The following is a 28,000-nucleotide window of genomic DNA, read 5'->3' on the forward strand; positions in this document are numbered from 1 at the left end:
TAAATATTAAGAGGCCTAGAAGTTTCTACTTGCTTTCTTGTTACCCTGAACTGCCATGTACTTCAGGATAGTCCAGCAGGAAAGGGAAACCATGTGTAGAGACAGGCCCTGAAGGAAGAGTAACAAGTGGAGATAGCACCCAGATGAGAATTAAGGTGCCCCGCAGACAACCTGAATCACAGCCCCAAACAGAAAGCAAGAGCACCTTGGAACATCTAGCCTAAGTCAACCTGTCTCAACTGGCAGCAGATAAAACAGAGATGACTGGTCGCCACTCATCCCTGACCAAATTTCTAGCCCAAAGAATCATAAGCAAAAAAAAAAAAAGGTACTTTAAGGTGATATGCCATGCTGCAATAGATAACTGAGACCAAAAAATGGTACCTGGAAAGTGTATTACTGTAAGAGAAACCTAAAAAATATAATATTGGCTTTGCGGACACAGAGATAGGTGGAAGTTGAAAGGGCAACAAGGAGCCTAGAAACTGGATGAGCAGTAAGGACACTGCTATAGGAGGCTAGAAATAGGGTTATCCATATTATTTACTGGGAGAACAATTAGCATAACTGTCATATGACATAACTTAGAAGATTAAAAATACACATAGTGAATCCACAGATCTAGCTAAGAAGATTTCCAGACAAAATATTCAAAGTGTCAATGGCTTCTTTATAGCCAAGTATGAGAAGGTACAAGAAGAAAAACATGAGCTGAAGAATTATAAGCAGAATTTAAAAGAAATATTTCCAAACAGGAGTTGCTTGGTTGGAAAATAACTGTTTCTCATCGCTAGCCTCTACAGATAGCAAAAGACTGTCAAAGAAACAGCATAAGGACAAAGATCAAATCCACAGTGCTACCAAGAACATGGGCTCAGAGGCATCAAATCAAAACGCATCTGTAAAATGTATTAGGACCTCAGGAAGACTTAAGACAGTGCTTGTATACTCTCTCAGGCAGGTAAAAGGGCTTCTAAGAAACTCCAGGCCCCTAACTTGAGATCCAAAGTAGTAAGAATCCTGTCTCAGACAGAATTGTGGATGCGACTTTTGTCTAATGGAATGCACTTATAATCTGATGTATAGAAAACCCACAAAGTGTTTAATGGAGTTCAATCGGTTTGTACTAAAAAACAAATCAAAACACTGTTTCAAATGAAAAGAGGCCTTTAGGGTCTTAAACTGTCACATACATGAAGCAGACTAAAACTGCTACTTAGATGCAAACAAGGCCCATTTCTTATGGAAAAGTAAAAATGACTCAGAGAGGAGAGCCAAGAGCCGAAAGGATCCAGTCAAGAGCTAAGAACAATACAGGTCTTCCTCAGCTTACAATGGGGTTAAGTCTCAATAAACCCACTGTCAGTTGAAAATACATTTAATACACCTAACCTACTAAACATCATAGCTTAGCTTAGCATACATTAAATGTGCTTAGAACACTTACATTAGTCTACTGTTGGGCAAATCATCTAACACGAAGCCTTTTCATAATAAAGTGTTGAATCTCCCATGTAATTTATTGAATACTGTACTGAAAACGAAAAACAGAATGGTTGTCTTGGTACAGAGGATTTTAAGTGTACTGGTTGTTCACCCTTGTGATCATGAGGCTGCCTGGGTGCTGCGACTCACTGCCACTGCCCAGAAACATGAGAGAGTAAGCATACACATTGCTAGCCTGGGAAAAGATCAAAATTCAAAATTCGAAGTACAGTTTCTACTTAATGTGTATCACTTTCACACCATCAAAAAGCCAAAAAATCTTAAGTGGAACCATCATAAGTCAGGAACCATCTGTAATGAATTATGAAGCCACTATCAGAAGACAGAACCAAGCCATAATCAAGGATATTTTCTATTTCCTGGTTAGAGTTCAGAATTGCTTTGGACCAGAGACTACTACATGCTTCCCATTCTTTCACTCTGCAACGGAAGTAACTATTGTGCTTTACTGTCCTTGTCTCAAAACTGTACATTGAGTGTATTGGGAGGGTGAGAGGGAGACTTGCCTTCTTAGTTCACAGGTATCCAAATCAGAAAGAGCTACACCCAAGGAGCCTCATCCATATCCCAACCTAACACAGATCATAAGATAATGGACTTTGAACCTGAGGTCATAACTGGATGAGATTTCTGGGCATCTTAGGAGAGCTGGGGGTGTCCTCCATGTTGGAGAAATGGGGATTGTCCACCAGAGGAAGAATTGCGGTAGTCCATCTGCAAAGATGGCTGCCAACAATTCCTCCTACTCCTGTACACATATGCTACTCCTTCTATCAAGAGGTAGCATCTGTTTCTCCTTTGAAAAACAAAAAGCAGTTGAAATGATACTATGTAGTTTCAGGCCTAGGCCTTAATGGGCCAAGAAACTTCTGGTTTTGTTCTCTTGTTATCCAGAATCACCATGTAAAGAAATCCAGACTATCCTTCTAGAGAGAAACCAAGAAAATAGAAAAGCCCTGGTTGGTAAACAAACAGGCCATCTAGAGAACAGATGAGGTGTCTCAAGTAAAAGCCAGCACTAAGGCCATCTTGGATCCTCAAGGCCCACTCCAGCCATCTCAGTCAGTATCTTGTGGACCAGAGCAAGGTATTCCCTACTTAAACTCCTGATCCAAAAATTGTGAGCAATAAAATAGTTATGATTTTAAGTCACTAAGCTTTGAGGCAATTTGTTACTCAGTAATGAATGACTGATACAGGTAGTGAGTGCAGCAAAGACTACAAAGGAAAAGCACTGGGTACTTTCTAAGAGTCAGTATTAGGAATCCTAATGTAATCTGAGATGTAGGGAAGGTTTTCTTGAGAAGTGATATACTTAAAAGTGGTTATTTAACACTATTTAATAGGAAATTATGAACAAAAATTTTGTTCACTGGTTTCAAATTTCTATTTTCCTAAATTTCCACATTATGCCTGTTTTACTTTTGAAATAACAACAAAGATGTTATTTTATTAAAGCTTCCTTAAGGATACTGTTGGCAGTTTATTGGTCCTATTGTATTGAAATTTACTAAGTCTAAAATATATTTTCTCATGACAAAATATGCAAACATTTCAGCAAATAACAAAAGTTTTCTACTGTCCTATGTAGTTGAAGAATGGGATGTTCTGATTACACTAGGATTCCAAAAATTAAACAGCCTATATTGGTTTAATAACTTCTAAAGAATTAGAATGTATTAAAACAATTAACCTAAAATTATACTGCTTATAATTTAACTTCTTCAGGTTTATGTAATTCCTCATAGTTATCACTGTGAAAAGATGTGGATAACATAAGACTGAGAGAAGTAAATAATACTTTGATAACAGAATTAAGAGTGGAAATAACCCCCAAAACTGCAATAATGGAATAAAAGCAACATGGAAAAATTAAACAGAAGTAACTGAAGAGACAAACACATTTAGGGTTAAAAAGAAATCAACCACAAAAGTACAAGAGGAGAAATAATCCAGCTTAACAGTATAAAAAAGCCTTGGGGTTTGAGCTGACCACAAGTATATCAGACAATAGTAAGGTAAGCCATATCAGCATAATAACTGCTTAGATAATCTCAGACCACATTAATGCATTTAATTAACAAATATTTACTGAAAACCTATAATGCACTACTTATTTTCCTAAGAGAATACAGTAATGAGGACCAGAGAAGAAATAATCTCACCATATTTAGAACTGGTCAAACTACATATGGAATATTAAGTCCATATAAAGGAAATGGTTGAAAAAATTAGAGAAATGTGACCTATAAAAGGAAAACTTCCTAATTTGAATACTGCCCTAAAAGAAGAAAGAAAGCTCTTCAAACAATTCTTTCATTTTACCAAAATAAATTGACTATTACGTGACAGGCGTTGTGCTAGGCACTGGGGTATTAAGTGGAAAACAAAATAGATATTGTCCCTGTCTTCACTCTACTTATAGTCTAGTGAACACCCTATCACTAGAAGACCTTTTAGCAGGTACCAAATAAGAATCCGTCAAGCACTTTTTATAAAAGAGATCTCTTTTATAACAGATCTATATTATATTTAGATAATTATTATATATTATTATACAATAATCTCTTTTATAATAGAGATTCATGTACTTTGATTAAGGCTGAAATAAATTACCTCCAAAGTTACTTCCAAATCTAAAATGTTATGATTACTTACTTATAGCACTGTAACATGAAAGAATGTAATTGTTACTCTGAGATAAATGAATGTATAATGAATAAGATAACAGGCAAATCAATACACACAAACACACACACACGGGTTGTTGTTGTTTTTTTCTTTTAATATTTCTACCTAATAAGACAACCATGTCACTTTACACGTTAAGCCTTCATAGGCAAACTACTCAAAACCAACTTCAATCCACATTCAGAAAATCTAATCCCAAATTTTTATTTCATTTCAACAAAAATTTTAAAATCTCTTTACCCTAATGATTATCTCACCCTAGTTAAAATAATTCCAAAGAAATTAATATCCATGATTTCTCTGGGATTTCTTATATTAATTAATATACCTTTCCATGGCTTTAGCTGTATAAGGCAAATGCATTTCAATACTGTGTTCATCTTCATCTGTCTGCAGAGACATTCGTTCAAACATTCCTGTCTTCCACAGTTCTCCGTAAACTAGAGATTTCAAAATATAGTAAAACAAATATATTAATGTATATCCTTACCCTGTGAGACTCTATCCAGTAACACAAAACTACATGCTTTGGCAAGAGACAAAAAGCACCATATAATATTCTCCATTTTTAGTCTAAAAAAAAGGAAAAAACAACTAGCTTCTTACATACCAGACAAAACAGTAAGACACGTAATGATTTATTCAGCACTTTCTTATGTTACGTAGTTACATAAAAAATAATAATTTAAATTTTTCATCAGTTCCTTTCATTATATCTAAAATCACCTCTGAGTCTAAGCTTATCCTTGACCTTATTCAATCAGTAGATACTAACAAGAACAGTTGATTAGAAATCTTACTGAAATATGGAAAAATCCCCTGGTCTACTTACTCATGAGGTTAATAATATAGTTTTTGAGTTTTGCTTTGTTTTTTAATACAATGTACAGACTTATTGTTTTACACCTCAGGTTCCTGTCATACTAAGATAAGAAAAGAAAATTCCTACTGAGAATGCTATTTTCCTCAACATTAAAAATTAAGCTCGTGGTATAGACTGGAATATAAATTTACCACAGTACCATGCCTTAAATAATCTTAAAATTTTTAAATGATTTAGTAATTCAGATCCTTCTGATGAATTACACTTAAAACTAGATATTATCAATATATAGTAAGAAAATGATGAAATATGTAAAAAAAGATATAAGAATATTTTTATTTTATCATTGAACAAAACCAGCATTTTTATAACTGCATCCTTAAATGGGTTTACCAATATCAAAGAAATGAACAAATAACGGTATGACTTTTTTTTCTATAAAATTATACCTGATTAAAAATCCTCCATTCCTCATTGCCAGTCTATCCAAAACCAAAATTTTCAGAATGCCCCAACAAGGTTTTAAAAATAAAGCGTGTCCCGGAGGAAAGGGGAATTGGAATGAAGGTCGTAAAAAGGTACAAACTTCCAGTAATAAGATAAGTAAGTACTAGGGATGTAATGTACAACATGATAAATATAATAAACACTGCTGTATGTTATATACAAGTTGTTGAGAGTAAATCCTAAGAGTTCGCATCACAAGGGAAAAAAATATTTTTTTCTATTTCTTTAATTCTGTATCTATATGAGATGATGGATATTCGCTAAACTTATCATTTCATGACGTACGTAAAGTCAAATCACTATGTTGTATAACTTAAACTTATGTAGTGCTGTATGTCAACTATATCTCAATAGAACTGGAAGAAAAAAATAAAAATTTTAAAAGCATTTTAAATATTTGAAAAATGTGTACCCTAAAACCATTCCAGGGAGTAAGGCTAGTAATATTCCAGTTTCATTAATAAGCTATAGCCTAACAACAAATTGCTAATACTCTATAATACTTAAAACCCCAAATTATGAAAATTTAGGCCTAAAAATTAAAGAAAAAGAGGTGATCATTTCCTCTGCAAATAGCTTCCTTCATTCTACAGAAGAATTTGTTGCAAAATTTCTTGAAACAATAAAAACACTCAACGTACTTAAAATATAATTTGATGAACTGGAAGGATACACACCAAGTTCATGAATGCGGTTACTTTTGGAAATGCAGATTGAGTTCAGATGAGGGGAAATTCTGAGTCAAGTGTGGATGATAAGTACATGAGTATTTGTTATAGTAGTCTCTGTATTGTTTGGTATTTTTTAAATTATGTACAAAATGAGACATGATTAAATAAAAACTGTGATTTCTAGAATTCTGTTTAAAAATCAAAATAATAGATATGTCTTAAAAATAAAATGCACTTAAGATTTATGTGGCACCCTTCTTGCAGAGTTTCACAACTACGGTCTCAATTTTTTTCCCATAAAAATCATATATGAGGATATAAAGTCATTATCACCATTACCATTTACGGTGAGGGAACTGTTATACACAGAGGAAGACTAACATGCCCAAAATGTTTCAACAAGTTGTTGTGGGTACCAATTCCTTGTCTCACGGTACAATGAGTACATGGTACTTCCCTGATTATAAATGTAACCACTACACTCCAAAGACTAGCGGATCTGACAGATTTTTGTGGCTGGCAGAAAAACTGTAGTTGTCTTTTAGGCATATGGAAGAGTTTCTTTCTTAGTTTTTGTTTTTTGCAGATTAGTTATAACAAATTTTATTTTTACAATTCAAATATTACTATGATATTCATACTTTTAATTGTAAATTAACTTATAATTCCTATTTGTAAAAACTTCAGCTGTTTACAAGCTATAAAATTTCTATATACTTACTCTTTTGGTCAATACGAAGGTCATACAGAGGTGTCCTATATATATCCACACTGGAAAGTGCACATCGAGAAAGGGGCACATGATGAGAAGGCCCAAGGATGAAAATTCTCCGGCTAGGAGGTATACAATAAAAAACACAGAACAATTGCACTTCTACACAAACTTTATTAAATAAAAAGGAAAAAACAAGTAATTTTAAAAAATTACATGTAATATTGTTTTCCTTGATTGAGTTCATTACCTAACGTTATGTGCTAAACTGTGTTCTCTTGAAATCATACGTTGAAGTCTCAACCCCTGTACCTCAAAATGGAACCTATTTGGAGATAAGGTCTTTAAAGAGGTGATTAAGTTAAAATGAGGTCATTAGCGTGAGGCCTGAATTCAATATGACTGGTGTCCTTATAAGAAGAGGAAGAGACACCAGGGGTGCACATGTACAGAGAGGTGATCAACCATGTGAAGAGGCATCAGGAAGACAGTCATCTGCAAGCCAAGGAAGAAACCTAAGAAGAAACCAACCCTGCCAAACCTTCATCTTGGACTTTTCCAGCATCTGGAACTGTGAGAAAATAAATTTCTGTTGTTTCAGTCACCTAGTTTATGGTAGTTTGTTATGGCAGCACTAGCAAACTAATGTTCCTACCAATGACTTGCTCCTCAGTTAATTAAGTTCAATTCCTTATCTCTATCTTTTTGTTGGAAAGTCTTTAAAAGAACCATATTTAACACCCGGGAATACTAGTTACTGATTATCTACAGTAAACCACCCGACTATGCTTAAAATCACCTCTGTATCACATGGCTAGGATACATAAGGTTTTCAATAGCTGTATTAATTGAATTTTAAACATTTCAGCTATTAAATAAAATCTCAAAATAACAAATTCTAAGCTTGCCTACAACATTAATAAAAATACATAAAAGTATAAATTCTAAAGATCCAAAATATCATTACAAAGAAGCATTCTGTTAAAGCTATTTCCACATTTCTTCCATGGCAGAGAAAAAAGGCATCTTGTTGAGAAGAACTCTGTGTAATAAGCTTTCTCAGTTCCCATTCAAGTAGAAGTCATTCTCAAAAACAAAGAAACTTAATTATGTGTTATTTGCACTGTAGGCTGAAGAAAAGAACTGGGCTAAACTGTAGCTTAAATCTTTACAATCCTTTTATCTTAACATCAAGAGTAAAATTAACTTATTCTCATTTTATCTCAAACATCTCTACAATCTAAATTCCAAACTCTCCATTTTCGCTGTTTCTCCCAGATTCATATGTACTAAACTTTCCCCACCACACACACACACACACACACACACACAAGTTACAGACACAAAAGAACCAAAACTATAAGAAAAAAAGGAATATATGTAAGCTATATACCTAGAAAATTAAGTGCTACTCATTGCTCATCTAATGGACAAAAACACAAAGACTGAGACACAGAGCTATATCTCTTTCACATCAAAAACTTGCAGGCCAAGGAATGTGTGCTTTAGCAATATATTTATTTTGACAGAATTCTATTACAGCTAAGAAAATTAACCTATTGTCAGCTATATCTTACTTGCTATATGGGGTGTTGGGGGGCGGGGGTGGATAAGAAAGATGTGGATAAGGACAAGGTGATTCTCAGTTTAGTCCCAAAATCTCCTGAAGATGTTGCAATCCTCAAGATGTCACTCAGAGCCCACATGTAAGACCTCACTCACAGGCCATTTCTAGTCAGAAACATAATCCCTTTCCTTGTCTCCCCTGCTAATACTCACTTCTTGTCATCATCTCTATGATCAACTCAATAACCATTTAAGAAAAAAAAAATCAGATCTATAGATTCCTAAATGAACAAAAGATACCACTATGTTCTCGTATCTTAACAGCACATAAATATCACCACATTTTTTAAATTAAAGTTTAATGAGGGACATAGAAAATGGTAAATCTCAGTGCTTAGGAAACTTGCTTAAGGATAGGTATTATATGAATCAAGAATCAAGTAAGAAAAAAAAGCATTTTTATGATTGAGGAATGTATTTCTATGAAGAGAGAGAGAGACAGAATATTTAAAATCAGAACACTCCTGGGAAATTCAGAATATATAATTAAAATATGAAATGACTTTTAAAAATCAATCTAGGCATAGATATATTTCATAGGTAAGTGTAACAAGGTTCTTCTAACAGTGGCTAAAAGATGAGCGTTACTCCAGAAATAAAGACCCGAGCTCAGCTTCGAAAGCCTAACTGCCTCCTCTAATATGTGACTATTCATCTTGCTTGCCTTTTTGTCAGACCCAACCTAGATGAAAAGATAAAGTCTGGTGGGGAAAAGAGGTCCCATCAGTCTGGATTATCCAACTGTGTACCCAAAGGTTGAAACTCATCCAAAAGCAACATAGTGAAGTTCCACATTTAGTTAAGAGAGATAATAGGAAAAAAGAGATTTAGGTCCCATCAATATAAAACCCTTAAAAGTGATATACCCAAAAACAAACCAAAAAAGGCTAGGTATCAATGAAAAGAAGAAAAAAGAAACTGGATATTGAACAAGTAGTAATCTCAGAATGAGTCTCTGTGTTAGCTATATGCTATAAGACAATTAATAGCGTAAATAAAAGATAATGCATTTTTTCCCCCTAGATTGCTAGATCCCTAAACACCAAGACCATACAAATATTTTGGAGAGAAATGTAATATAGGCATTGGAAGTAATGCCACTTTTGCTCCCTTTAATTAATTACAAAGTTCTTTGTCTTCAAAGAGTAAATTTTAAATATTGGCATATAATCACTGTTGCCATACATGTAAAAGAAACCTTTAATATAAAAAAAATAGAAAAAAATCAGTAGGCATTCTTTCAGAAATAAATGTAGTTCACATATAATAATACCTCCAGAGAATCCACATTTGTGGAGTTACTTACTACGAGGAGTATAGTCTGTACACCTAACACATGAGTTACCTGAGTGTCTGTTCTCATAAATATTCAACCACTTATACTAAATAATGGAACACAAGTAATTTTTTTAAAGTGTTTCATGGTTAAGTGGAGATATTTTAACTAAAGAATAAAATGTCATGTGGCCCCAAAGAAGATTCCTTTTGGCATTCTTTTTCTGCCCTGCAAGGTTTTCTGAAAGATATGAATCAAAATCAAGTTACTATCTAAGTAACACCCTGAGTTCCGGTTTTTAATTAAAGTTTTAGTAATAGGAAAACACTTTGCAACTCTAAATATGGGAAAGAACTTAATTAAATGTATAATTTTTAAAATTCCTTAAACAGCCTGAGTACTCTTTCTAAAACATGAATCAGATCATATCACTTCCCTGCTTAAAAAGTCTTTCAATGGCTTTTCTTGGTCAGAGGATAAAATACAAAATCCTTAAAATGGGTTCTAAAGTCTCATATCAACTGGCCCCTTCTTGTGTTATTCTTCCCCCCTTGGATCTCAGTACTTTATGCACACTGGTCTTGCAGTTCCTTGATGACAAGAATACCTTTGCCTATTTCAAAACTTCTTCACGTGTAATTGTTTCTTTTGCTTGGCTTAAAAATCATTTCCCCAGAGATGCCTTCTCCAATACCTTATCCACAGTATAAATCCAATCACCCTGAATCACAGCAGTTCTCAAAGTGTGAACTGTGAATTCACAAGAACCTTTCAAGGAGTCCACAAAATCAAAACTATTTTCATAATAATACAAAGAAGTTATTTGCCTTTTCAACATGTTAACATTTGCACTTGTAGTACAAAAGTAAGACTGCGTATACTGCTGGCTACAATCAAGGTAGCGGAATCAAAATGTACTAGTAGTCATGTATTCTTCACCTTCACCCATGCTGTATTTTTTTTAAAGCCAGTTTCATTTAATTTCATTAAATCTTGAACTTCGAGTACAGTTTTATAAAAATATTGTGTATGACAAAATGCATTCAATTTGTGGTGATAAACACATAAAGCACTTCTACTGCATACAGAAGTATGTCTCAAGGAAAAAGCATCTGTGTGATTTTGAGTTATGAGCTGAAGTAGACTTTTTTCCACGGAACACAATTTTTACTTCAAAAAATGACTGTAGACAAATTGTGGTTATTCCAACTTAGGTATCTGGCAGAAATTTTTTAGAAAATGAACAAAATGAGCCTGACACTTCAAAGAAAATATTTGACGTATTTGTTGCCAATGATAAAATTGAAACTTTTAAGTGAAAATTAGACTTTTGCAAAAAGCTTCCCAATAATTAAAAATTTTTCTCATGAAATTGATGGTGATATTAACAAATGTGATTTTTTTTTTACATCATATGATGAAATGTCAACATTTGAAAGATCTGCATGACTCAATGAACAAACGTTTTCCAAATGTTCATGCAAGATGTTACAAAATCATGCAAAGGTAAAAGATCCATTCAAACTTTAAGGACAAAAGATGATCCTGGTTGACATGTAGAGAATGGGAAAGGGAAAGAAGAATGGAAGCTAGTGGTATCAAATTTATCCTTCTCTCTTGGACTGTTATTTTTTCTTATACTTATTATTCCCAAAAGGATGTTTTCTCTATTTTCTTAAAGAACTATGAAGATATTGCAAATCTCAGGGAGGGCCACTTCCAAGAGAATACAACAAGACTGTCCATGATTATTTTTAACACTGAGACCTTCACACTTATTTATTCAGAATTCAATTACTATATACTAATTATAAAAATAAACTGATCACATCATCATCCATCATTTGCATTTCTTTTTACTGATCTCCTTTATCGTCACCTTCTTAGTCCTTGACTCTCTTCCCTTATTATTTTTTTCCTTTCCATTCTCACTGTCCATCAACTTATTTAACACACAATTTCCACTTATATCAATATAGGCTCTATATATTCCTAGGCCAAATTTAATTCAGGGGTACCGTTTTAGCACATATCATCATCAATAAAAGTTCTGCCAAATAGAAAAAGGTTTGGAAAAGGCTGTTATATAAACTAGCCTTGATTATGGCTGGTTTAAAGGCCCAGGGTCAAATAAAGGAAGCTTCTGAAAAGTTTTACAATCTAATTTCTATTTTACTCTTATTCATGAAACAAGTTAAAATTATACATTAAATATGTATTATGAAATATTTGTTAAAGATGTGCATCAAAACATCATAAAGGAGGCGAAGCTAACCAAAACCTCATCAATCTGGCAATATTATCATTTTATTAATTATTAAAAACTTCCTAAAAAATAATTTTCGATAAAATGTGCAGAGCATACTACATAAAAACAAAAGAGAGCAGCTTTTTTGCTTTAACAATTTGAACTAATTGCGCATAAAGGAGTAGGCTGTGGGTGAGATTTTCTTTTTAAACTCATGGCTGTTGTGAGTTACTTCTGAATGATTATACTTCATCTCTACTAGTACGGGTCTAACCTAAGAATCAACATTTGACAGAATTAAAATGATCAGTTTCACCTATTCACACAGTGTATGTACAACTGGCAATATAGACTAGAACCTGAGACTGGTTCACATGTAGTGAATTAACTATTTAAATAAAATGTTGGTCAGCAAATTAAGTAATTTGGGTGGCTAATTCCAGCAGAAACTTTTGAAATTTCACAAGTTTCTTATTTTAGAGAGTGGTATACTAAGCTTTTAAAGTTCACAAATTTCTCATTTTAGAAAGTGGTATACGACTCAGTCTCAATTTGACAGAAAGATTTTTTTAAGCTAATTTCAGAGCTGTCATTAAATTATTAAGAGCTAATATACTTCAAAAACCATATTAAATTCATTGTCAGATTCTAAAATAACTCAGGTACCTTATCCTGTCAATGAGAAATTATTCTTCATTCATTAAACACAACCTAACACGTACAATAAAGAATTTTCAATTATAAAGTGATTAAAATAGAACAAAGGCCTTTGAATTTTTCTTAAAAGTATTCATCTCCAGGTTTTCAAAGAAAATTTTAAAAACCAAAATATTTAACTGTTAATGTTCCTGGACCCAATTCCACTGTGTGCATTCATGTGAGTGGAAGAGGGGGCACACTCAATTCTGACACTATCTACCTTGAGATAGCATCAGATTCCACAGGTTACGGGTTCAGTCCTACAAAAACGTCCCCACACCCACACCCATCCCCCGTCTCAGATGCCAGTCGCAAGCCCAGGTTGTCACCTGTGCTTCTGACCAACCAGTTACAGATTGGCGATTCCAACAACCACCTCCTTGAATCTCAATTCAGAGGCCAATCATAAGTCCAGGTTGTTACCTGTACTTCTGACAGACCGGTTACAAATCAGAGGTTTAATTTGCTAGAGTGGCTCACAAAACTCAGAGAAATATTTCACTTACTAGGTCACCAGTTTATTATAAAAAGATATAACTTAGCAACAGCCAGATGGAAGAGGTGCATAGGGCAAGGCAAGGGGAAAGAGCCAAGACCTTCCATGCTCTCTCCAGGCGGGCCACTCTCCCCAAATCTCCACGTGTTCACCAACCTGGAAGCTCTCCGAACCCTGTCCCTTTGGGTTTTTACGGGGGCTTTATTACATAGTCATGATGGCGACTGATTCAACCTCCAGGCTCTCTCCCCTCCCCAGGGGAGGTCAGGGAGTGGGAATGAAAATTCCAACCCTCTAAACACAAGGTTGGTTATCCTGGCAACCAGCCCCATGCTTAGGTGGGGTCTGAAAGTCACCTTATTTACATACAAGAGACACCTTTGCCATTCTCACCACTTAGGAAATTCCAAGGGTTTTGGGAGCTGTGAGCCAGTAACTGTGGAAAAAGACTAAATATAGATGTGAAATATATTTTGGTCATCTAAATGACCAAATATATATTTCATATAAATCACAATACTGTATTAACCTTCTAACACTTCCAGAACTAAACACTTTACCAAACAAAAGGAAGGTAGAAACTAAATGTTCAGATAATGAAAAATAGTATTAAAGCTTCTCATAACCTATATAAGGTATAATCAAATTTATAAAGTCAAATTCTTAATGAAATCAAGAATATAATAAGTATGTAAAACAAATTACTTCAGTGACAAAGCAATTATGATATAATTCCCAGCCACCTAATCAAAATGGTATCTAACTATATTACTTACGTAATAGATGGATCCACTTGTTTGTAAGCATGAGCAGCACAAGACCCACAGTACGTATACCCTGCATGGCTACAAAACAAAAAAATGTTTAACTTAATCATCAGATTCAAAATCAAGTTATTCGGGGAAAAAAAAAACTTTTGAAAGAAATCTAAAAATTATGGTAAACATTATGCGTACAGATTAAAAAGCAATGTATTGATAGATAATGATGCAACTTCTAGAAGATAACAGGGAACACATCATTGTTCTGTGTTCCACTGTTATTTTATTTTATTTATTTATTTATTTTGGGGGGGGCCATGCTGCACAGCATGTGGGATCTTAGTTCACCAACCAGGGATCAAACCCATGCCCCCTGCAGTGGAAGCATGGAGTCTTAACCACTGGACCGCCAGGGAAGTCCCCCTGTGTTCCAATTTTAAATGTTAAAAAGTATTTGGTCTGAAGGAAAATTATATTTGGAAATATTCAAGGCTTATTTGAAGTTGCTAATGTAACATTAATAATATATGAGCTCTTAACACTCCTCTTCAACACCATTAACAGACTATTACATACATAAAAATGATAAGACCAAGTCAAATCAGAGCAAAACAAATAATCTACAAGAAACAACTCACGTCCCTCTGTGTCTTTAGTGGTAAGAGAATTGACCTGACCTTCTGTGTATTATGCCTTTCATTTTCTCTCCCTACTACTCATCCCATCCTTTTCCTCCTCTGGTCTCAGCTTTACATTGGTTCTCTGATCACCCATACAATGACTTTGTTTCAGAACTTCATTTTTCTTTCTTGACTCAAGCTATGTGGGTCTAGAAATATTTCCCTTAATGCTTACTATTTAGTGTACGGCCAGTAAATGTTTAACAAATGGCTCTGCAGGAAAAAACTGTATACATATGTACATCAGCTTATTATAAATTTTACTGAAATAAAGAGAGACATATCACACAACTGACAAACAATGAAAAAATACAAAATACTCTTTACTGCAAATTCAGCTTAGGCAATTGATTGTCCCAGAATGCTTTCACTGATGGTAGCTGAACTCTTTAACCCACAGCCAAGCAACGGCTGCAAATGACAAGAGTGAAATAATGAAGACATATGTCTGAATTTCACTCATTCAACAACGACTTGAATGACTTCTTTGCTTATTAGACAACAGTTTTTCAAATACTGGAAAGCATATTTCTTTCCTCATTTTTTTATGCTTGTCACAGTGTAAAGGTTACAGACATAACATAATTTTAAGTTTCATCTGCCTTATTAACCTTTCCCCATTACTTTTCTTGAGTATAGACAATCAACAAAAAATAAAGTCCTGATTTATAGCAATCTGTCTATTAATGTGGAGTAAATCATTCCCATCATGGACAATCTCAAGATGCACAGTAAACTGAAAAGACAAAACACAGACTGGGAGAAAATATTTGTAAAGCATATATCTGACAAAGGATTTATATCTAAATATATAAAGAAAAAGCATATATCTGATAAAGGATTTGTATCTGAATATATAAAGAAATTTCAAAACAACCTAACACTTTAAAAAATATAGGTAACTGTTTTACAAGACAAAAAGAATTCTGAAGATTGGTTGCACAACAATGTGAATGCACTTAACACTACTATATAAATGGTTAAAAGTAGTTAAAATGGTAGATTTTATGTTACTACAATTTTTTTTAATTTTTAAATAGGAAAAGATGTGAACAGATACTTTCATCAAAAAATACACTGGGATGGCAAAAGACACACAAAAGAAGGCTCTACATCAGTTAGTCATTAAGGAGAGGCAAATTAAAACCACAATGAGCTACCACTAAACACCCACTAGAATAAGCTAAAATGAAAATGAGTGACCATACCAAATGTGGCAAGGATGTAGAACTGAAACTCAGTCTGTAGGAAATGTAAAACGGTACAACTACTTTGGAAAATGGTTTGGCAATTTCTTTAAAAAAAAAAAAAAAAAAAGCTAAACATACTTCTGCCATAAAACTCCTGCCAGCTATTCCATTCCTAAAAAAAAAAAAAAAAAAAAAAAAATATATATATATATATATATTTAAGCATTATGTGCACACAAAGATTTGTACACAAATATTCATCCCATTTTTATTTGCAAGAGCCAAAAACGGAAAGAGCCAAATGTCCCTCAAAAGGTGAATGGATAAACAAATTAAAGTATATCCACACAATGAAATAACTCTTCAGCAATAGAAAGGAATGAACTACTGACACACTCAAAATAATTATGGTAAAAAAATAAATATGCTGAGTGAGAGAAGCCAGACAAAAAGAGTTCATACCATATGATTCCATTTAAATACTTCTACAATAAAAAATTTTTTTAAAGAATATGTATGTATAAAACTGAGTCACTTGCTGTACAGGAGAGACTGGCACAACATTGTAAATCAACTCTACTTCAATTAAAAATAAAAATAAATAATTCTAAATAAATAATTAGAAAATAAGAACTAATCTATAGTGACAGAAAGTAAATCAGTGGATGTGACAGGGTGGGAGAAGGGCAGAGAGGGAAAGAAGGGCACAAGGAAACTTCTGAAGATGATGAATATGTTCGTTATCTTAATTGTGGTAATGATCTCACAGGTGTATACATATTTCAAACTTATCAAAGTGCATACTTTATATGCAGCTGAATGTTAATCACACCCCAGTAAAGCTCTATTTTAAAAATGATACTCATCTGATATAGACACAGAAAAAGAGATTCACATAAGTCAATCACAACCATACAAGATAGTAGGGTCCTTAATTAGGAGTAAAGTAATATGGGACGTATGCTAGGCACACTGAAATCACTGAGGCTTTATTGGTCAGATTAATGGTAGTCACTCCATCCTTACACCTCTGTCAAGGGAGCCTATCAAGTTGCCTGAATATAGCAATATTCTCACAACCCACTCTAATCTTAGCCAGAAGGTAATACAAGTTGTTCTGTGGCTCAGCAAATTCAGTTTTGCTGTCATCCTGTACTGATCTTGATATTCTAGGCTAACCAGGGGCTCTATTTTAACCAGTTATGTCCCCAATCTTCCAGTCCCCAAGACGCCAATACCAACTACTTCAGATACTTAATACCTGTTCCTCATCTGAACATCACTGGCTCCTGTCAGTTCAGATATGCACTATCTTGCCTGCCCATGCAGACCTTAAAAACCATCTGATCCATCTGGATCCGCCCTGGTCTGTCACAAACCTGAATGACATTCAGATTTTCAACACTGCTTTGCTCTCAGCTGTCACTCACTTCACATCCCTCCACTTCTCAATCCTTACTCTTCTTGAATTTAAAGGCCCTGAACCCCGATCTATACTCCGATCTCTAAATCAACCTGTCTTTGTACTCTGAGTCTCTCCCAGTTTTACCAACGCTGTTCCTACCCAAGCTCAGTTCTTAAATGCCAGAAAGGCTTCTTAGAAACGTTAGATTCTTGAAGTACAGGTAGGAAAGAAATAGTAAGTAGAAGGGTAAGGGCATGAAGGGAATAAAGCCTGAAGGAAAAACATGAGCAAATGTCCAAGTGTATGATGTAAATGAGAAAATATGAAATTGGCCTGAATGGAACAAGAGAGTAATGTTAAGCCAGAGTCAGACAGAGGAGTCTGGGCTTGATAAAACAAGTTACTGAAAAACTGCTGTATGCTCTTGGAACAGGGGAGTGACAATATGAAACTGTTATCATGTACTGAAAAACACAAGCACAAAGGACGTGTTAGAGGCAAGAGGAGTTACATGAAGCTCTCTTGGAAACTGTGGCGTGAGGTAGTAATATCATGGTCTAGGTCTAGAATGGTGTCAGTGCCAGTGGGAAATGAGAAATCAATGCTCTAGGGTCTAGAAGGAAACAGTGACATATCTTAGTGACCAAGTAGGAGGAGGAAGAAGAGGACAGTTATCATGATGGTGATAAATGAGTGCTTACTGCATCTCAGGCACTCTTCTACGTAACTCAAAGCATTACTTTTAATCCTAACAACTCTATGAAATAGGAATTATTATTCTTTTCATTTTATAGATGAAGAAACTAAAGCAGAAAGGTTAAGAAACTTGCTCAAGGTCATACAGATAGTAAGTGGCACTCCAGGATATAAAGCCAGGCAGTAGAGCTCCAGAACCCATTCTTAAGCACCGTAAGAGACCTTTACATAGTTCAAGGAAGAAGGGAAGGAGTCCATGGAGTAGGAAAAGCAACAAGCCTAACAACTGGAAAATACTTACAGAACCATATATCCTGTAAGACTACAAGGAAGGATGATAGTTTTGAAAACACGATTAACTAAGGTAAACTTGTTTCATAACAAGAACTTAGATTTCATGGTTTCAGTCCTTTTTGAAGCTGAAGGTTTAAAAGTCTGCTTGACCTAAAGACAACATAGTGGCAAAAGGAGAGGAAGATTCTTTTACCTTTTTTAAAATTTTATTTATTTATTTATTTTATACAGCAGGTTCTTATTAGCTATCTATTTTATACATCTTAGTGTATATATGTCAATCGCAATCTCCCAATTCATCCCACCACCACCCCACCCCCGCTTTCCCCCCATGGTGTCCATACATCTGTTCTCTACATCTCTGTCCCTATCTCTGCCTTGCAAACCAGTTCATCTATACCATTTTTCTATATTCCACAAATATGCGTTAATATACGATATTTCTTTTTCTCTTTCTGACTTCACTCTGTATGACAGTATCTAGGTCCATCCACGTTTCTACAAATGACCCAATTTCATTCCTTTTTCTGACTGAGTAATATTCCATTGTATATATGTACCACATCTTCTTTATCCATTTGGCTGTCGATACGCTTTTATGTTGCTCCCAATGACTTGGCTACTGTAAACAGTGCTGCAATGAACATTGGGGTGCATGTGAGTTTTTGACTTATGGTTTTCTCTGGGTATATGACCAGTAGTGGGATTGCTGGGTCATATGGTAATTTTATTTTTACTTTTTTAAGGAACCTCCATACTGTTCTCCATAGTGGCTGTATCAACTTACATACCCACCAACATTGCAAGACGGTTCCCTTTTCTCCACAGCCTCTCCAGCATTTGTTGTTTGTAGATTTTCTGAGGGATGCCCATTCTAACCGGTGTGAGGTGATACCTCACTGTAGTTTTGATCTGCATTTCTCTAATAATTAGTGATGTTGAGCAGCTTTTCAAGTGCCTCTTGGTCATCTGTATGTCTTCTTTGGAGAAATGTCTATTTAGGTCTTCTGCCCATTTTTGGATTGGGTTGTTAGTTTTTTTAACATTGAGCTGCATGAACTGTTTATATATTTTTGAGATTAATCCTTTGTCCATTCATTCGTTTGCAAATATTTTCTCCCAGTCTGAGGGTTGTCTTTTGGTCTTGTTTATGGTTTCCTTTGCTGTGCAAAAGCTTTGAAGTTTCATTAGGTCCCATTTGTTTATTTTTGTTTTTATTTCCATTACTCTAGGAGGTGGATCAAAAAAGATCTTGCTGTGATTTATGTCAAAGAGTGTTCTTCCTATGTTTTCCTGTAACAGTTTTATAGTGTCTGGTCTTACATTTAGGTCTTGAATCCATTTTGAGTTTATTTTTGTATATGGTGTTAGGGAGTATTCTAATTTCATTCTTTTACATGTAGCTGTCCAGTTTTCCCAGCACCACTTATTGAAGAGACTGTCTTTTCTCCATTGTATATCTTTGCCTCCTTTGTCATAGATTAGTTGACCATAGGTGCGTGGGTTTATCTCTGGGTTTTCTATCTTGTTCCATTGATCTATGTTTCTGTTTTTGTGCCAGTACCATATTGTCTTGATTACTGTAGCTTTGTAGTATAGTCTGAAGTCATGGAGTCTGATTCCTCCAGCTCCGTGTTTTTCCCTCAAGACTGCTTTGGCTATTTGGGGTCTTTTGTGTCTCCATACAAATTTTAAGATGATTTGTTCTAGTTCTGTAAAAAATGCCATTGGTAATTTGATAGGGATTGCATTGAATCTGTAGATTGCTTTGGGTAGTATAGTCATTTTCACAATATTGATTCTTCCAATCCAAGAACATGGTATATCTCTCCATCTGTTGGTATCATCTTTAATTTCTTTCATCAGTGTCTTACAGTTTTCTGCATACAGGTCTTTTGTCTCCCTAGGTAGATTTATTCCTAGATATTTTATTCTTCTTGTTGCAATGGTAAATGGGAGTGTTTCCATAATTTCTCTTTCAGATTTTTCATCATTAGCGTATAGGAATGCAAGAGATTTCTGTGCATTAATTTTGTATCCTGCAACTTTACCAAATTCATTGATTAGCTCTAGTAGTTTTCTGGTAGCATCTTTTGGATTATCTATGTATAGTATCATGTCATCTGCAAACAGTGACAGTTTTACTTCTTCTTTTCTGATTTGGATTCCTTTTATTTCTTTTTCTTCTCTGACTGCCGTGGCTAGGACTTCCAAAACTATGTTGAATAATAGTGGTGAGAGTGGACATCCTTGTCTTGTTCCTGATCTTAGAGGAAATGCTTTCAGTTTTTCACCGTTGAGAATGATGTTGGCTGTGGGTTTGTCATATATTGCCTTTATTATGTTGAGGTAGGTTCCCTCTATGCCCACTCTCTGGAGAGTTTTTATCATAAATGGGTGTTGAACTTTGTCAAAAGCTGTTTCTGCATCTATTGAGATGATCATATAGTTTTTATTCTTCAAGTTGGTAATATGGTGTATCACGTTGATTGATTTGCATATATTGAAGAATCCTTGCATCCCTGGGATAAATCCCACTTGATCGTGGTGTATGATCCTCTTAATGTGTTGTTGGATTCTGTTTGCTAGTATTTTGTTGAGGATTTTTGCATCTATATTCATCAGTGATATTGGTCTGTAATTTTCTTTTTTTGTAGTATCTTTGTCTGGTTTTGGTATCAGGGTGATGGTGGCCTCATAGAATGAGTTTGGGAGTGTTCCTTCCTCTGCAATTTTTTGGAAGAGTTTGAGAAGGATGGGTGTTAGCTCTTCTCTAAATGTTTGATAGAATTCACCTATGAAGCCATCTAGTCCTGGACTTTTGTTTGTTAGCAGATTTTTAATCACAGTTTCAATTTCATTACTTGTGATTGGTCTGTTCGTATTTTCTGTTTCTTCCTGGTTCAGTCTTGGAAGGTTATACCTTTCTAAGAATTTGTCCATTTCTTCCAGGTTGTCCATTTATTGGCATAGAGTTGCTTGTAGTAGTCTCTTAGGATGCTTTGTATTTCTACGGTGTCTGTTGTGACTTCTCCTTTTTCATTTCTAATTTTATTGATTTGAGTCCTCTCCCTCTTTTTCTTGATGAGTCTGGCTAATGGCTTATCAATTTTGTTTATCTTCTCAAAGAACCAGCTTTTAGTTTTATTGATCTTTGCTATTGTTTTCTTTGTTTCTATTTCATTTATTTCTGCTCTGATCTTTATGATTTCTTTCCTTCTGCCAACTTTGGGTTTTGTTTGTTCTTCTTTCTCTAGTTCCTTTAGGTGTAAGGTTAGATTGTTTACTTGAGATTTTTCTTGTTTCTTTAGGTAGGCTTGTATAGCTATAAACTTCCCTCTTACAACTGCTTTTGCTGCGTCCCATAGGTTTTGGATTGTCATGTTTTCGTTGTCATTTGTCTCTAGGTATTTTTTGATTTTCTCTTTGATTTCTTCAGTGATCTCTTGGTTATTTAGTAACGTACTGTTTAGCCTCCATGTGTATGTCTTTTTTATGTTTTTTTCCCTGTAATTTATTTCTAATCTCATAGCGTTGTGGTCAGAAAAGATGCTTGATATGATTTCAGTTTTCTTAAATTTTCCAAGGCTTGATTTGTGACCCAAGATGTGATCTATCCTGGAGAATGATCTGTGCACACTTGAGAAGAAAGTGTCATCTGCTGTTTTTGGATGGAATGTCCTATAAATATCAATTAAATGTATCTGGTCTGTTGTGTCATTTAAAGCTTGTGTTTCCTTATTAATTTTCTGTCTGGATGATCTGTCCACTGGTGTAAGTGAGGTGTTAAAAGTCCCCCACTATTATTGTGTTACTGTCTATTTCCTCTTTTATAGCTGTTAGCAGTTGCCTTATGTATTGAGGTGCCTCTATGTTGGGTGAATATATATTTATAACTGTTATATCTTCTTCTTGGATTGATTCCTTGATCATTATGTAGTGTCCTTCCTTGTCTCTTGTAACATTCTTTATTTTAAAGTTTATTTTATCTGATGTGAGTATTGCTACTCCAGCTTTCTTTTGATTTCCATTTGCATGGAATATCTTTCGCCATCCCCTCACTTTCAGTCTGTATGTGTCCCTAGGTCTGAAGTGGGTCTCTTGTAGACAGCATATATATGGGTCTTGTTTTTGTATCCATTCAGCCAGCCTGTGTCTTTTGGTTGGAGCATTTAATCCATTCACAGTTAAGGTAATTATCGATATGTATGTTCCTATGACCATTTTCTTAATTGTTTTGGGTTTGTTTTTGTAGGTCCTATTCTTCTCTTGTGTTTCCCACTTAGAGAAGTTCCTTTAGCATTTGTTGTAGAGCTGGTTTGGTGGTGCTGAATTCTCTTAGCTTTTGCTTGTCTGTAAAGCTTTTGATTTCTCCATCAAATCTAAATGAGATCCTTGCTGGGTAGAGTAATCTTGGTTGTAGGTTCTTCCCTTTCATCACTTTAAATATATCATGCTACTCCCTTCTGGCTTATAGAGTTTCTGCAGATAAATCAGCTGTTAACCTTATGGGAGTTCCCTTGTATGTTATTTGTCATTCTTCCCTTGTTGCTTTCAATAATTTTTCTTTGTCTTTAATTTTTGTCAATTTGATTACTATGTGTCTCAGCGTGTTTCTCCTTGGGTTTCTCCTGCCTGGAACTCTCTGCGCTTCCTGGAGTTGGGTGGCTATTTCCTTTCCCATGTTAGGAAAGTTTTCAACTATAATCTCTTCAAATATTTTCTCGGGTCCTTTCTCTCTCTATTCTCCTTCTGAGACCCCTATAATGCGAATGTTGGTGTGTTTAATGTCGTCCCAGAAGTCCCTTAGGCTGTCTTCATTTCTTTTCATTCTTTTTTCTTTATTCTGTTCCGTGGCAGTGATTTCCACCATTCTGTCTTCCAGGTCACATCTATCCGTTTTTCTGCCTGAGTTATTCTGCTATTGATTCCTTCTAGTGTATTTTTCATTTCAGTTATTATATTGTTCACCTCTGTTTTTTAATTCTTCTAGGTCTTTGTTAAACGTTTCTTGCATCTTCTCGATCTTTGCCTCCATTCTTTTTCCGAAGTCCTGGATCATCTTCACTATCATTATTCTGAATTCTTTTTCTGTAAGGTTTCCTATCTCCACTTCAGTTAGTTGTTCTTCTGGAGTTTTATCTTGTTCCTTCATCTGGTACATAGTCCTCTGCTTTTTCATTTTGTCTCTCTTTCTGTGAATGTGGTTTTCGTTCCACAGGCTGCAGGATTGTAGTTCTTATTGCTTCTGCTGTCTGCCCTTGGATAAGGCTATTTAAGAGGCTTGTGCAAGCTTCCTGATGGGAGGGACTGGTGGTGGGTAGAGCTGGGTGTTGCTCTGGTGGGCAGAACTCAGTAAAACTTTAATGCTTGTCTGCTTGTCTTTTGATGGGTGGGGCTGAGTTCCCTCCCTGTTGGTTGTTTAGCCTGAGGCGACCCAGCACTGGAGCCTACAGGCTCTTGGCGGGGCTAATGGTGGACTCTGGGAGGCCTCACACCAAGGAGTACTTCCTAGAGCTTCTGCTGTCAGTGTCCTTGTCCCCACGGTGAGCCACAGCTGCCCCCTGCCTCTGCAGGAGACCCTCCAACACTAGCAGGTAGGTCTGGTTCAGTCTCCCCTGGGGTCACTGCTCCTTCCCCCTGGGTCCTGATACGCACACTACTTTGTGTGTGCCCTCCAAGAGTGGAGTCTCTGTTTCCCCCAGTCCTGTCGAAGTCCTGCAATCAAATCCCACTAGCCTTCAAAGTCTGAGTCTCTGGGAATTCCTCCTCCCGTTGCCAGACCCCCAAGTTAGGAAGCCTGACCTGGGGGTCAGAACCTTCACTCCAGTGGGTGGACTTCTGTGGTATAAGTGTTCTCCAGTTTGTGAGTCACCCACCCAGCAGTTATGGCATTTGATTTTATTGTGATTGCGCCCCTCCTACCGTCTCATTGCGGCTTCTCCTTTGTCTCTGGATGTGGGGTATCTTTTTTGGTGAGTTCCAGTGTCTTCCTGTCGATGATTATTCAGCAGTTAGTTGTGATTCCTGTGCTCTCACAAGAGGGAGTGAGCGCACATCCTTCTACTACTCCGCCATCTTGAATCAATCTCCCAAGGACAGGGAGATTCTTAACTTAGATAGAGAATACACTGCAGTGTATCTATTTTTTGATCATTAAGTATACCCCATACTCACTTATCCCCCACAGTGAGGAACTCTACCTCATGAAAGGACCAAGGTCACAGTCAAAGAAGAGAATTTGTAATACTTTCCTTTACCCTGGCCCAGATATATGGTAATGAATAAAGCCATAGTAATAATCATCAACTCTTACCACTAATCCTCTGTTCCTACACCCTTCTCTTGCTAACAGAATCTATAACTCTACATGTATGTGGAAACAGGTTCCAGTAAGGAATCACTCACAATAAAGGAGGCTTCGCTAAGGGAATGGCTACATTTTTTTCTTTAGTCGTTCTGCATAATAGCCAGAAGAGCAATGAAAATTTGAGCTCTACAGATATTTGAATATGCATCATAAATGTGTGTCCAAGTCAGTCTTTTTAAAGTTCTTAAAACCTTTAATACAAAGTCATCCCTGCTAGCTGTTACAGGTACCTCTGATTCTCAATGTAACTTCTCATGTAAACAAATACAAAATTATACTATTATTATATCTATAATTTGTCATTAGGCTAAAACCATACCTCTAAAAACTGATCTTTCTTTTAACATAGAGTACTTTTGCTTCTTCCTTTACACCTACGCAGCAGACCCTTTGCATCAGCAAGTTCAGCTCCTAACCTACCAGAATTTCTGTGCCCCTCAGAGAGCTGCAATTAAATGAGGATGCAAGGTCACTGTCCACAATCATTCACTAGTTAAGTGACAGTTTCCCATACAGCAACCTTGCAGTGTGGTATAATTTAAATTCCTACCTCAGGAAAATTACTAATCACTACATCACATGGACTTTCACTTATATCAACTATGAATGCCAAGAGTCTACTAAACATTCTGAGAGGCTTTTCATCAAAGTGGATATAGGGAATAATAAAAGAACACTTACTTGAATTCAACAAAGTCAGATTTCCGTAGTCCTAATTCTACTGAATAGCAGGAAAAATGCAAAATAAAAGACTGCCCTAGATGAAATGAGAAGATTGGACCAGATGAAATGAGATCTCCTCCAGCAATAAGCAAAGTTTGTAACCTTAAGTTAAAATATGATCTACAAACCTAGAAACTAAATTTAAAAACACCTGTAAACATACAGGATCAACCTGAATGACAACTGGCCCCAAACAGTTTACAGAAGCAGCAACCTCCATCTCAATTTTATTTTGCTGCACCTAGCCTTTTATTCTTTTCTTTCACAGGCACTGCTCAATGGCCCTAAAGATTCCTGCTTCAATAAAAAAATCAGTAAATGATTATATCCAAAAAATATCCAGGTAAAACAGTCATTATTTAGAATATTTTATTTTTACAAATGGAATCTCACAAACATTAAGTAAACAATATTATGAGCTAAAAAGTCAAGTAAGAATAAACTAACCACAATGTTGCATATTTAGGGGTTTTTTTTTTTACTGCTAGAGTATATATGATTTGAGATATTGCCATGAATAACCTACCAGTCCTTCTTAATCTTAACAAGACTGGGAAAGTCTTGATGGTTTCTACCAGATTTAGCTCGAACTCCGTGCTAATGCGAGGAGCCTGTCTTCTGGCCTATCATTCACACAGGGCACATCTGCTTTCACTATGTGAAAGGAAACAAGACAAAACCAAAACAAAGCCAAACAAGCACACAACACAACACAGAACGCACTATGAGACTGTTTAGAAGATTGTTTGTTAACATTAACAAGGACTGCAAATCTCCAGTAACTTAAATTAACTAGATAATTTATGAAGATTCATTGTCTCATGACATGCACTGGTAGAGCTCTACAGGTATGCTTCAGTATATACAACCTGATCTTCTATATAAATGTTTCTTAGTTTTTAAATTTTTTAAACAGGTTTTTATACTAAAGGTATAATGTACACAGTAAAAAAGTCAAACCATAAAAAAAGGTACACAACGAAAAGTGAAAGTATCCTTTATTCCATACTATTCCTACTAGGTTAACCACTAAGAAATCAAATTCTGCTTTAAATGTATGGCCTTCAATATTCATTGTCTGTGCTTGACAGTAAAAAATAACTTCATCATGTAAATTAAGCCCCTTCCACAATTATCTGCTTATATTTTTATATTCAATAAGATGTTTCTTAAGTGATGCATACCTGTACAGCTCCATTCTAAGGGTTGCTGAGTTATTCCTGAATACTGCAAGATAAACAACAATTTTGGCATCAAGGTATCTGGCAGTCATGGTAAGAAGGCTTCTGGAACTCCTAGCTCATGAGATCATTTCAATATATATCCCAGGGCCACATACTGTCTCCTGTGCCTCAATATAAGTAAGACAGTTCCAAATGCAACCAAAAGATATTTTTTAGTCAAATTAAATTCTTTTGAATCCCTCTCCTAAATGTGCCTGGTTATGTTCTATAGATTAGAATTCATTGAAATTGATCAACAGTTGGTTTATGGGTCAATATTTAATCATTTAATGATGTCAACAATAAATGACATTATTCTATTTAATCTACACCCATATAAAAATAAGCAAACTGTTTAAGCATTTTCAAAAATGTGCTATCTAGGTTCTGAGTTTGTTTTTTTAAGGTTCCCCTTGTATGATCTTTTCCTATGAAGGCAAAATCTAAGAAAGGTGGTCCCAGAGAGCTAGAATTTATAAAATTTTAAAAGTATGTTTTTGATTTGAAATAAAAGTAGAAATCTTAAAATTTTAAGTTGTCTAATTACTATATAAGCTCGTTCTTACAAAGACCCTTTTGTGCCTATAGAACAAGAAAATATTTATTGTTGCTTTTCTACCTTAAAAAAAAAAAAGGTAACTCTGGAAAGGAAAATATAATAAGATGGAAACCATATAATAAGATGAACTTGACTATATTTAAAGTTTTCATATATTAACAAAGTAGAAATTGCCTATACGTACATAAATGTAACTACAAAGTCACTATATAGCAGAAACATGCACACCAAAGCCAAAACTATTTTCAAATATTCATTTTAAAACCTAAGGTAACTTGGAAATCTTTTACAAATTAATATATTTGTAACGTAGACTCAAACATTTCATTTCCCAGAGCATTTCCAAACATTTCAGTTTAAAACTAACTACAAGAAGCAAACAAGTCTAACTACTTTTTCATGAATAACTAACTTCATTTTAATTTTATGTTGATTCAGCTCAGCTCCCACATTTAGAGTAAGTTTTAACTAGGAAGGTAGTATACCATAATAGTCAAATACCAGCAAAGTAATGGGAATGACAATAAAACATATCTCATGAGATGCTATAAAGAGATGATTACTAATCCACTCTTTCTCACCCAACCAAGGATCTCACTTACACAAACTTCCCAACTTATCCTTGCATCAATTTTTCTTTCTCTACTGGATCATGTCATCAACATTATAAACACTTTAATATCTCCCACCTTAAATAAAAATTCTCCCCGACACCATATTCCCATTGCCCGATTTCCTTGATTTATAGCAAAATTTCTCAAAAAAACTATCTATACTCACTGTCTTCATTTCCCTCCTTGATTCTTTCTTGAACCCACTCCAACTGTGCTTTCATCCCCACCAC

General features: G+C 35.2%; 1 protein-coding gene across 3 annotated transcripts in view; it reads right to left on the bottom strand.

Moving 5' to 3' along the window:
• Window positions 1-28,000, bottom strand: part of MEMO1 (mediator of cell motility 1) — a 134,934-nt gene that overhangs the window by 33,012 nt on the left and 73,922 nt on the right. For 2 of the 3 annotated variants that reach the window (XM_068564962.1, XM_068564961.1), the window contains 3 exons: window positions 14,032-14,100; window positions 6,920-7,032; window positions 4,526-4,637 (listed from right to left, as the gene is read on the bottom strand). In XM_068564962.1, the coding sequence (XP_068421063.1) occupies window positions 4,526-4,637; window positions 6,920-7,032; window positions 14,032-14,100 (294 nt within the window). The remainder of the gene's footprint in view (window positions 1-4,525; window positions 4,638-6,919; window positions 7,033-14,031; window positions 14,101-28,000) is intronic. The other variant, XM_068564960.1, reaches the window with a different exon arrangement.

Source organism: Eschrichtius robustus, chromosome 15 (genome assembly GCF_028021215.1).
Source record: "Eschrichtius robustus isolate mEscRob2 chromosome 15, mEscRob2.pri, whole genome shotgun sequence".
In the NCBI taxonomy this organism is placed as follows: Eukaryota; Metazoa; Chordata; class Mammalia; order Artiodactyla; family Eschrichtiidae; genus Eschrichtius; species Eschrichtius robustus.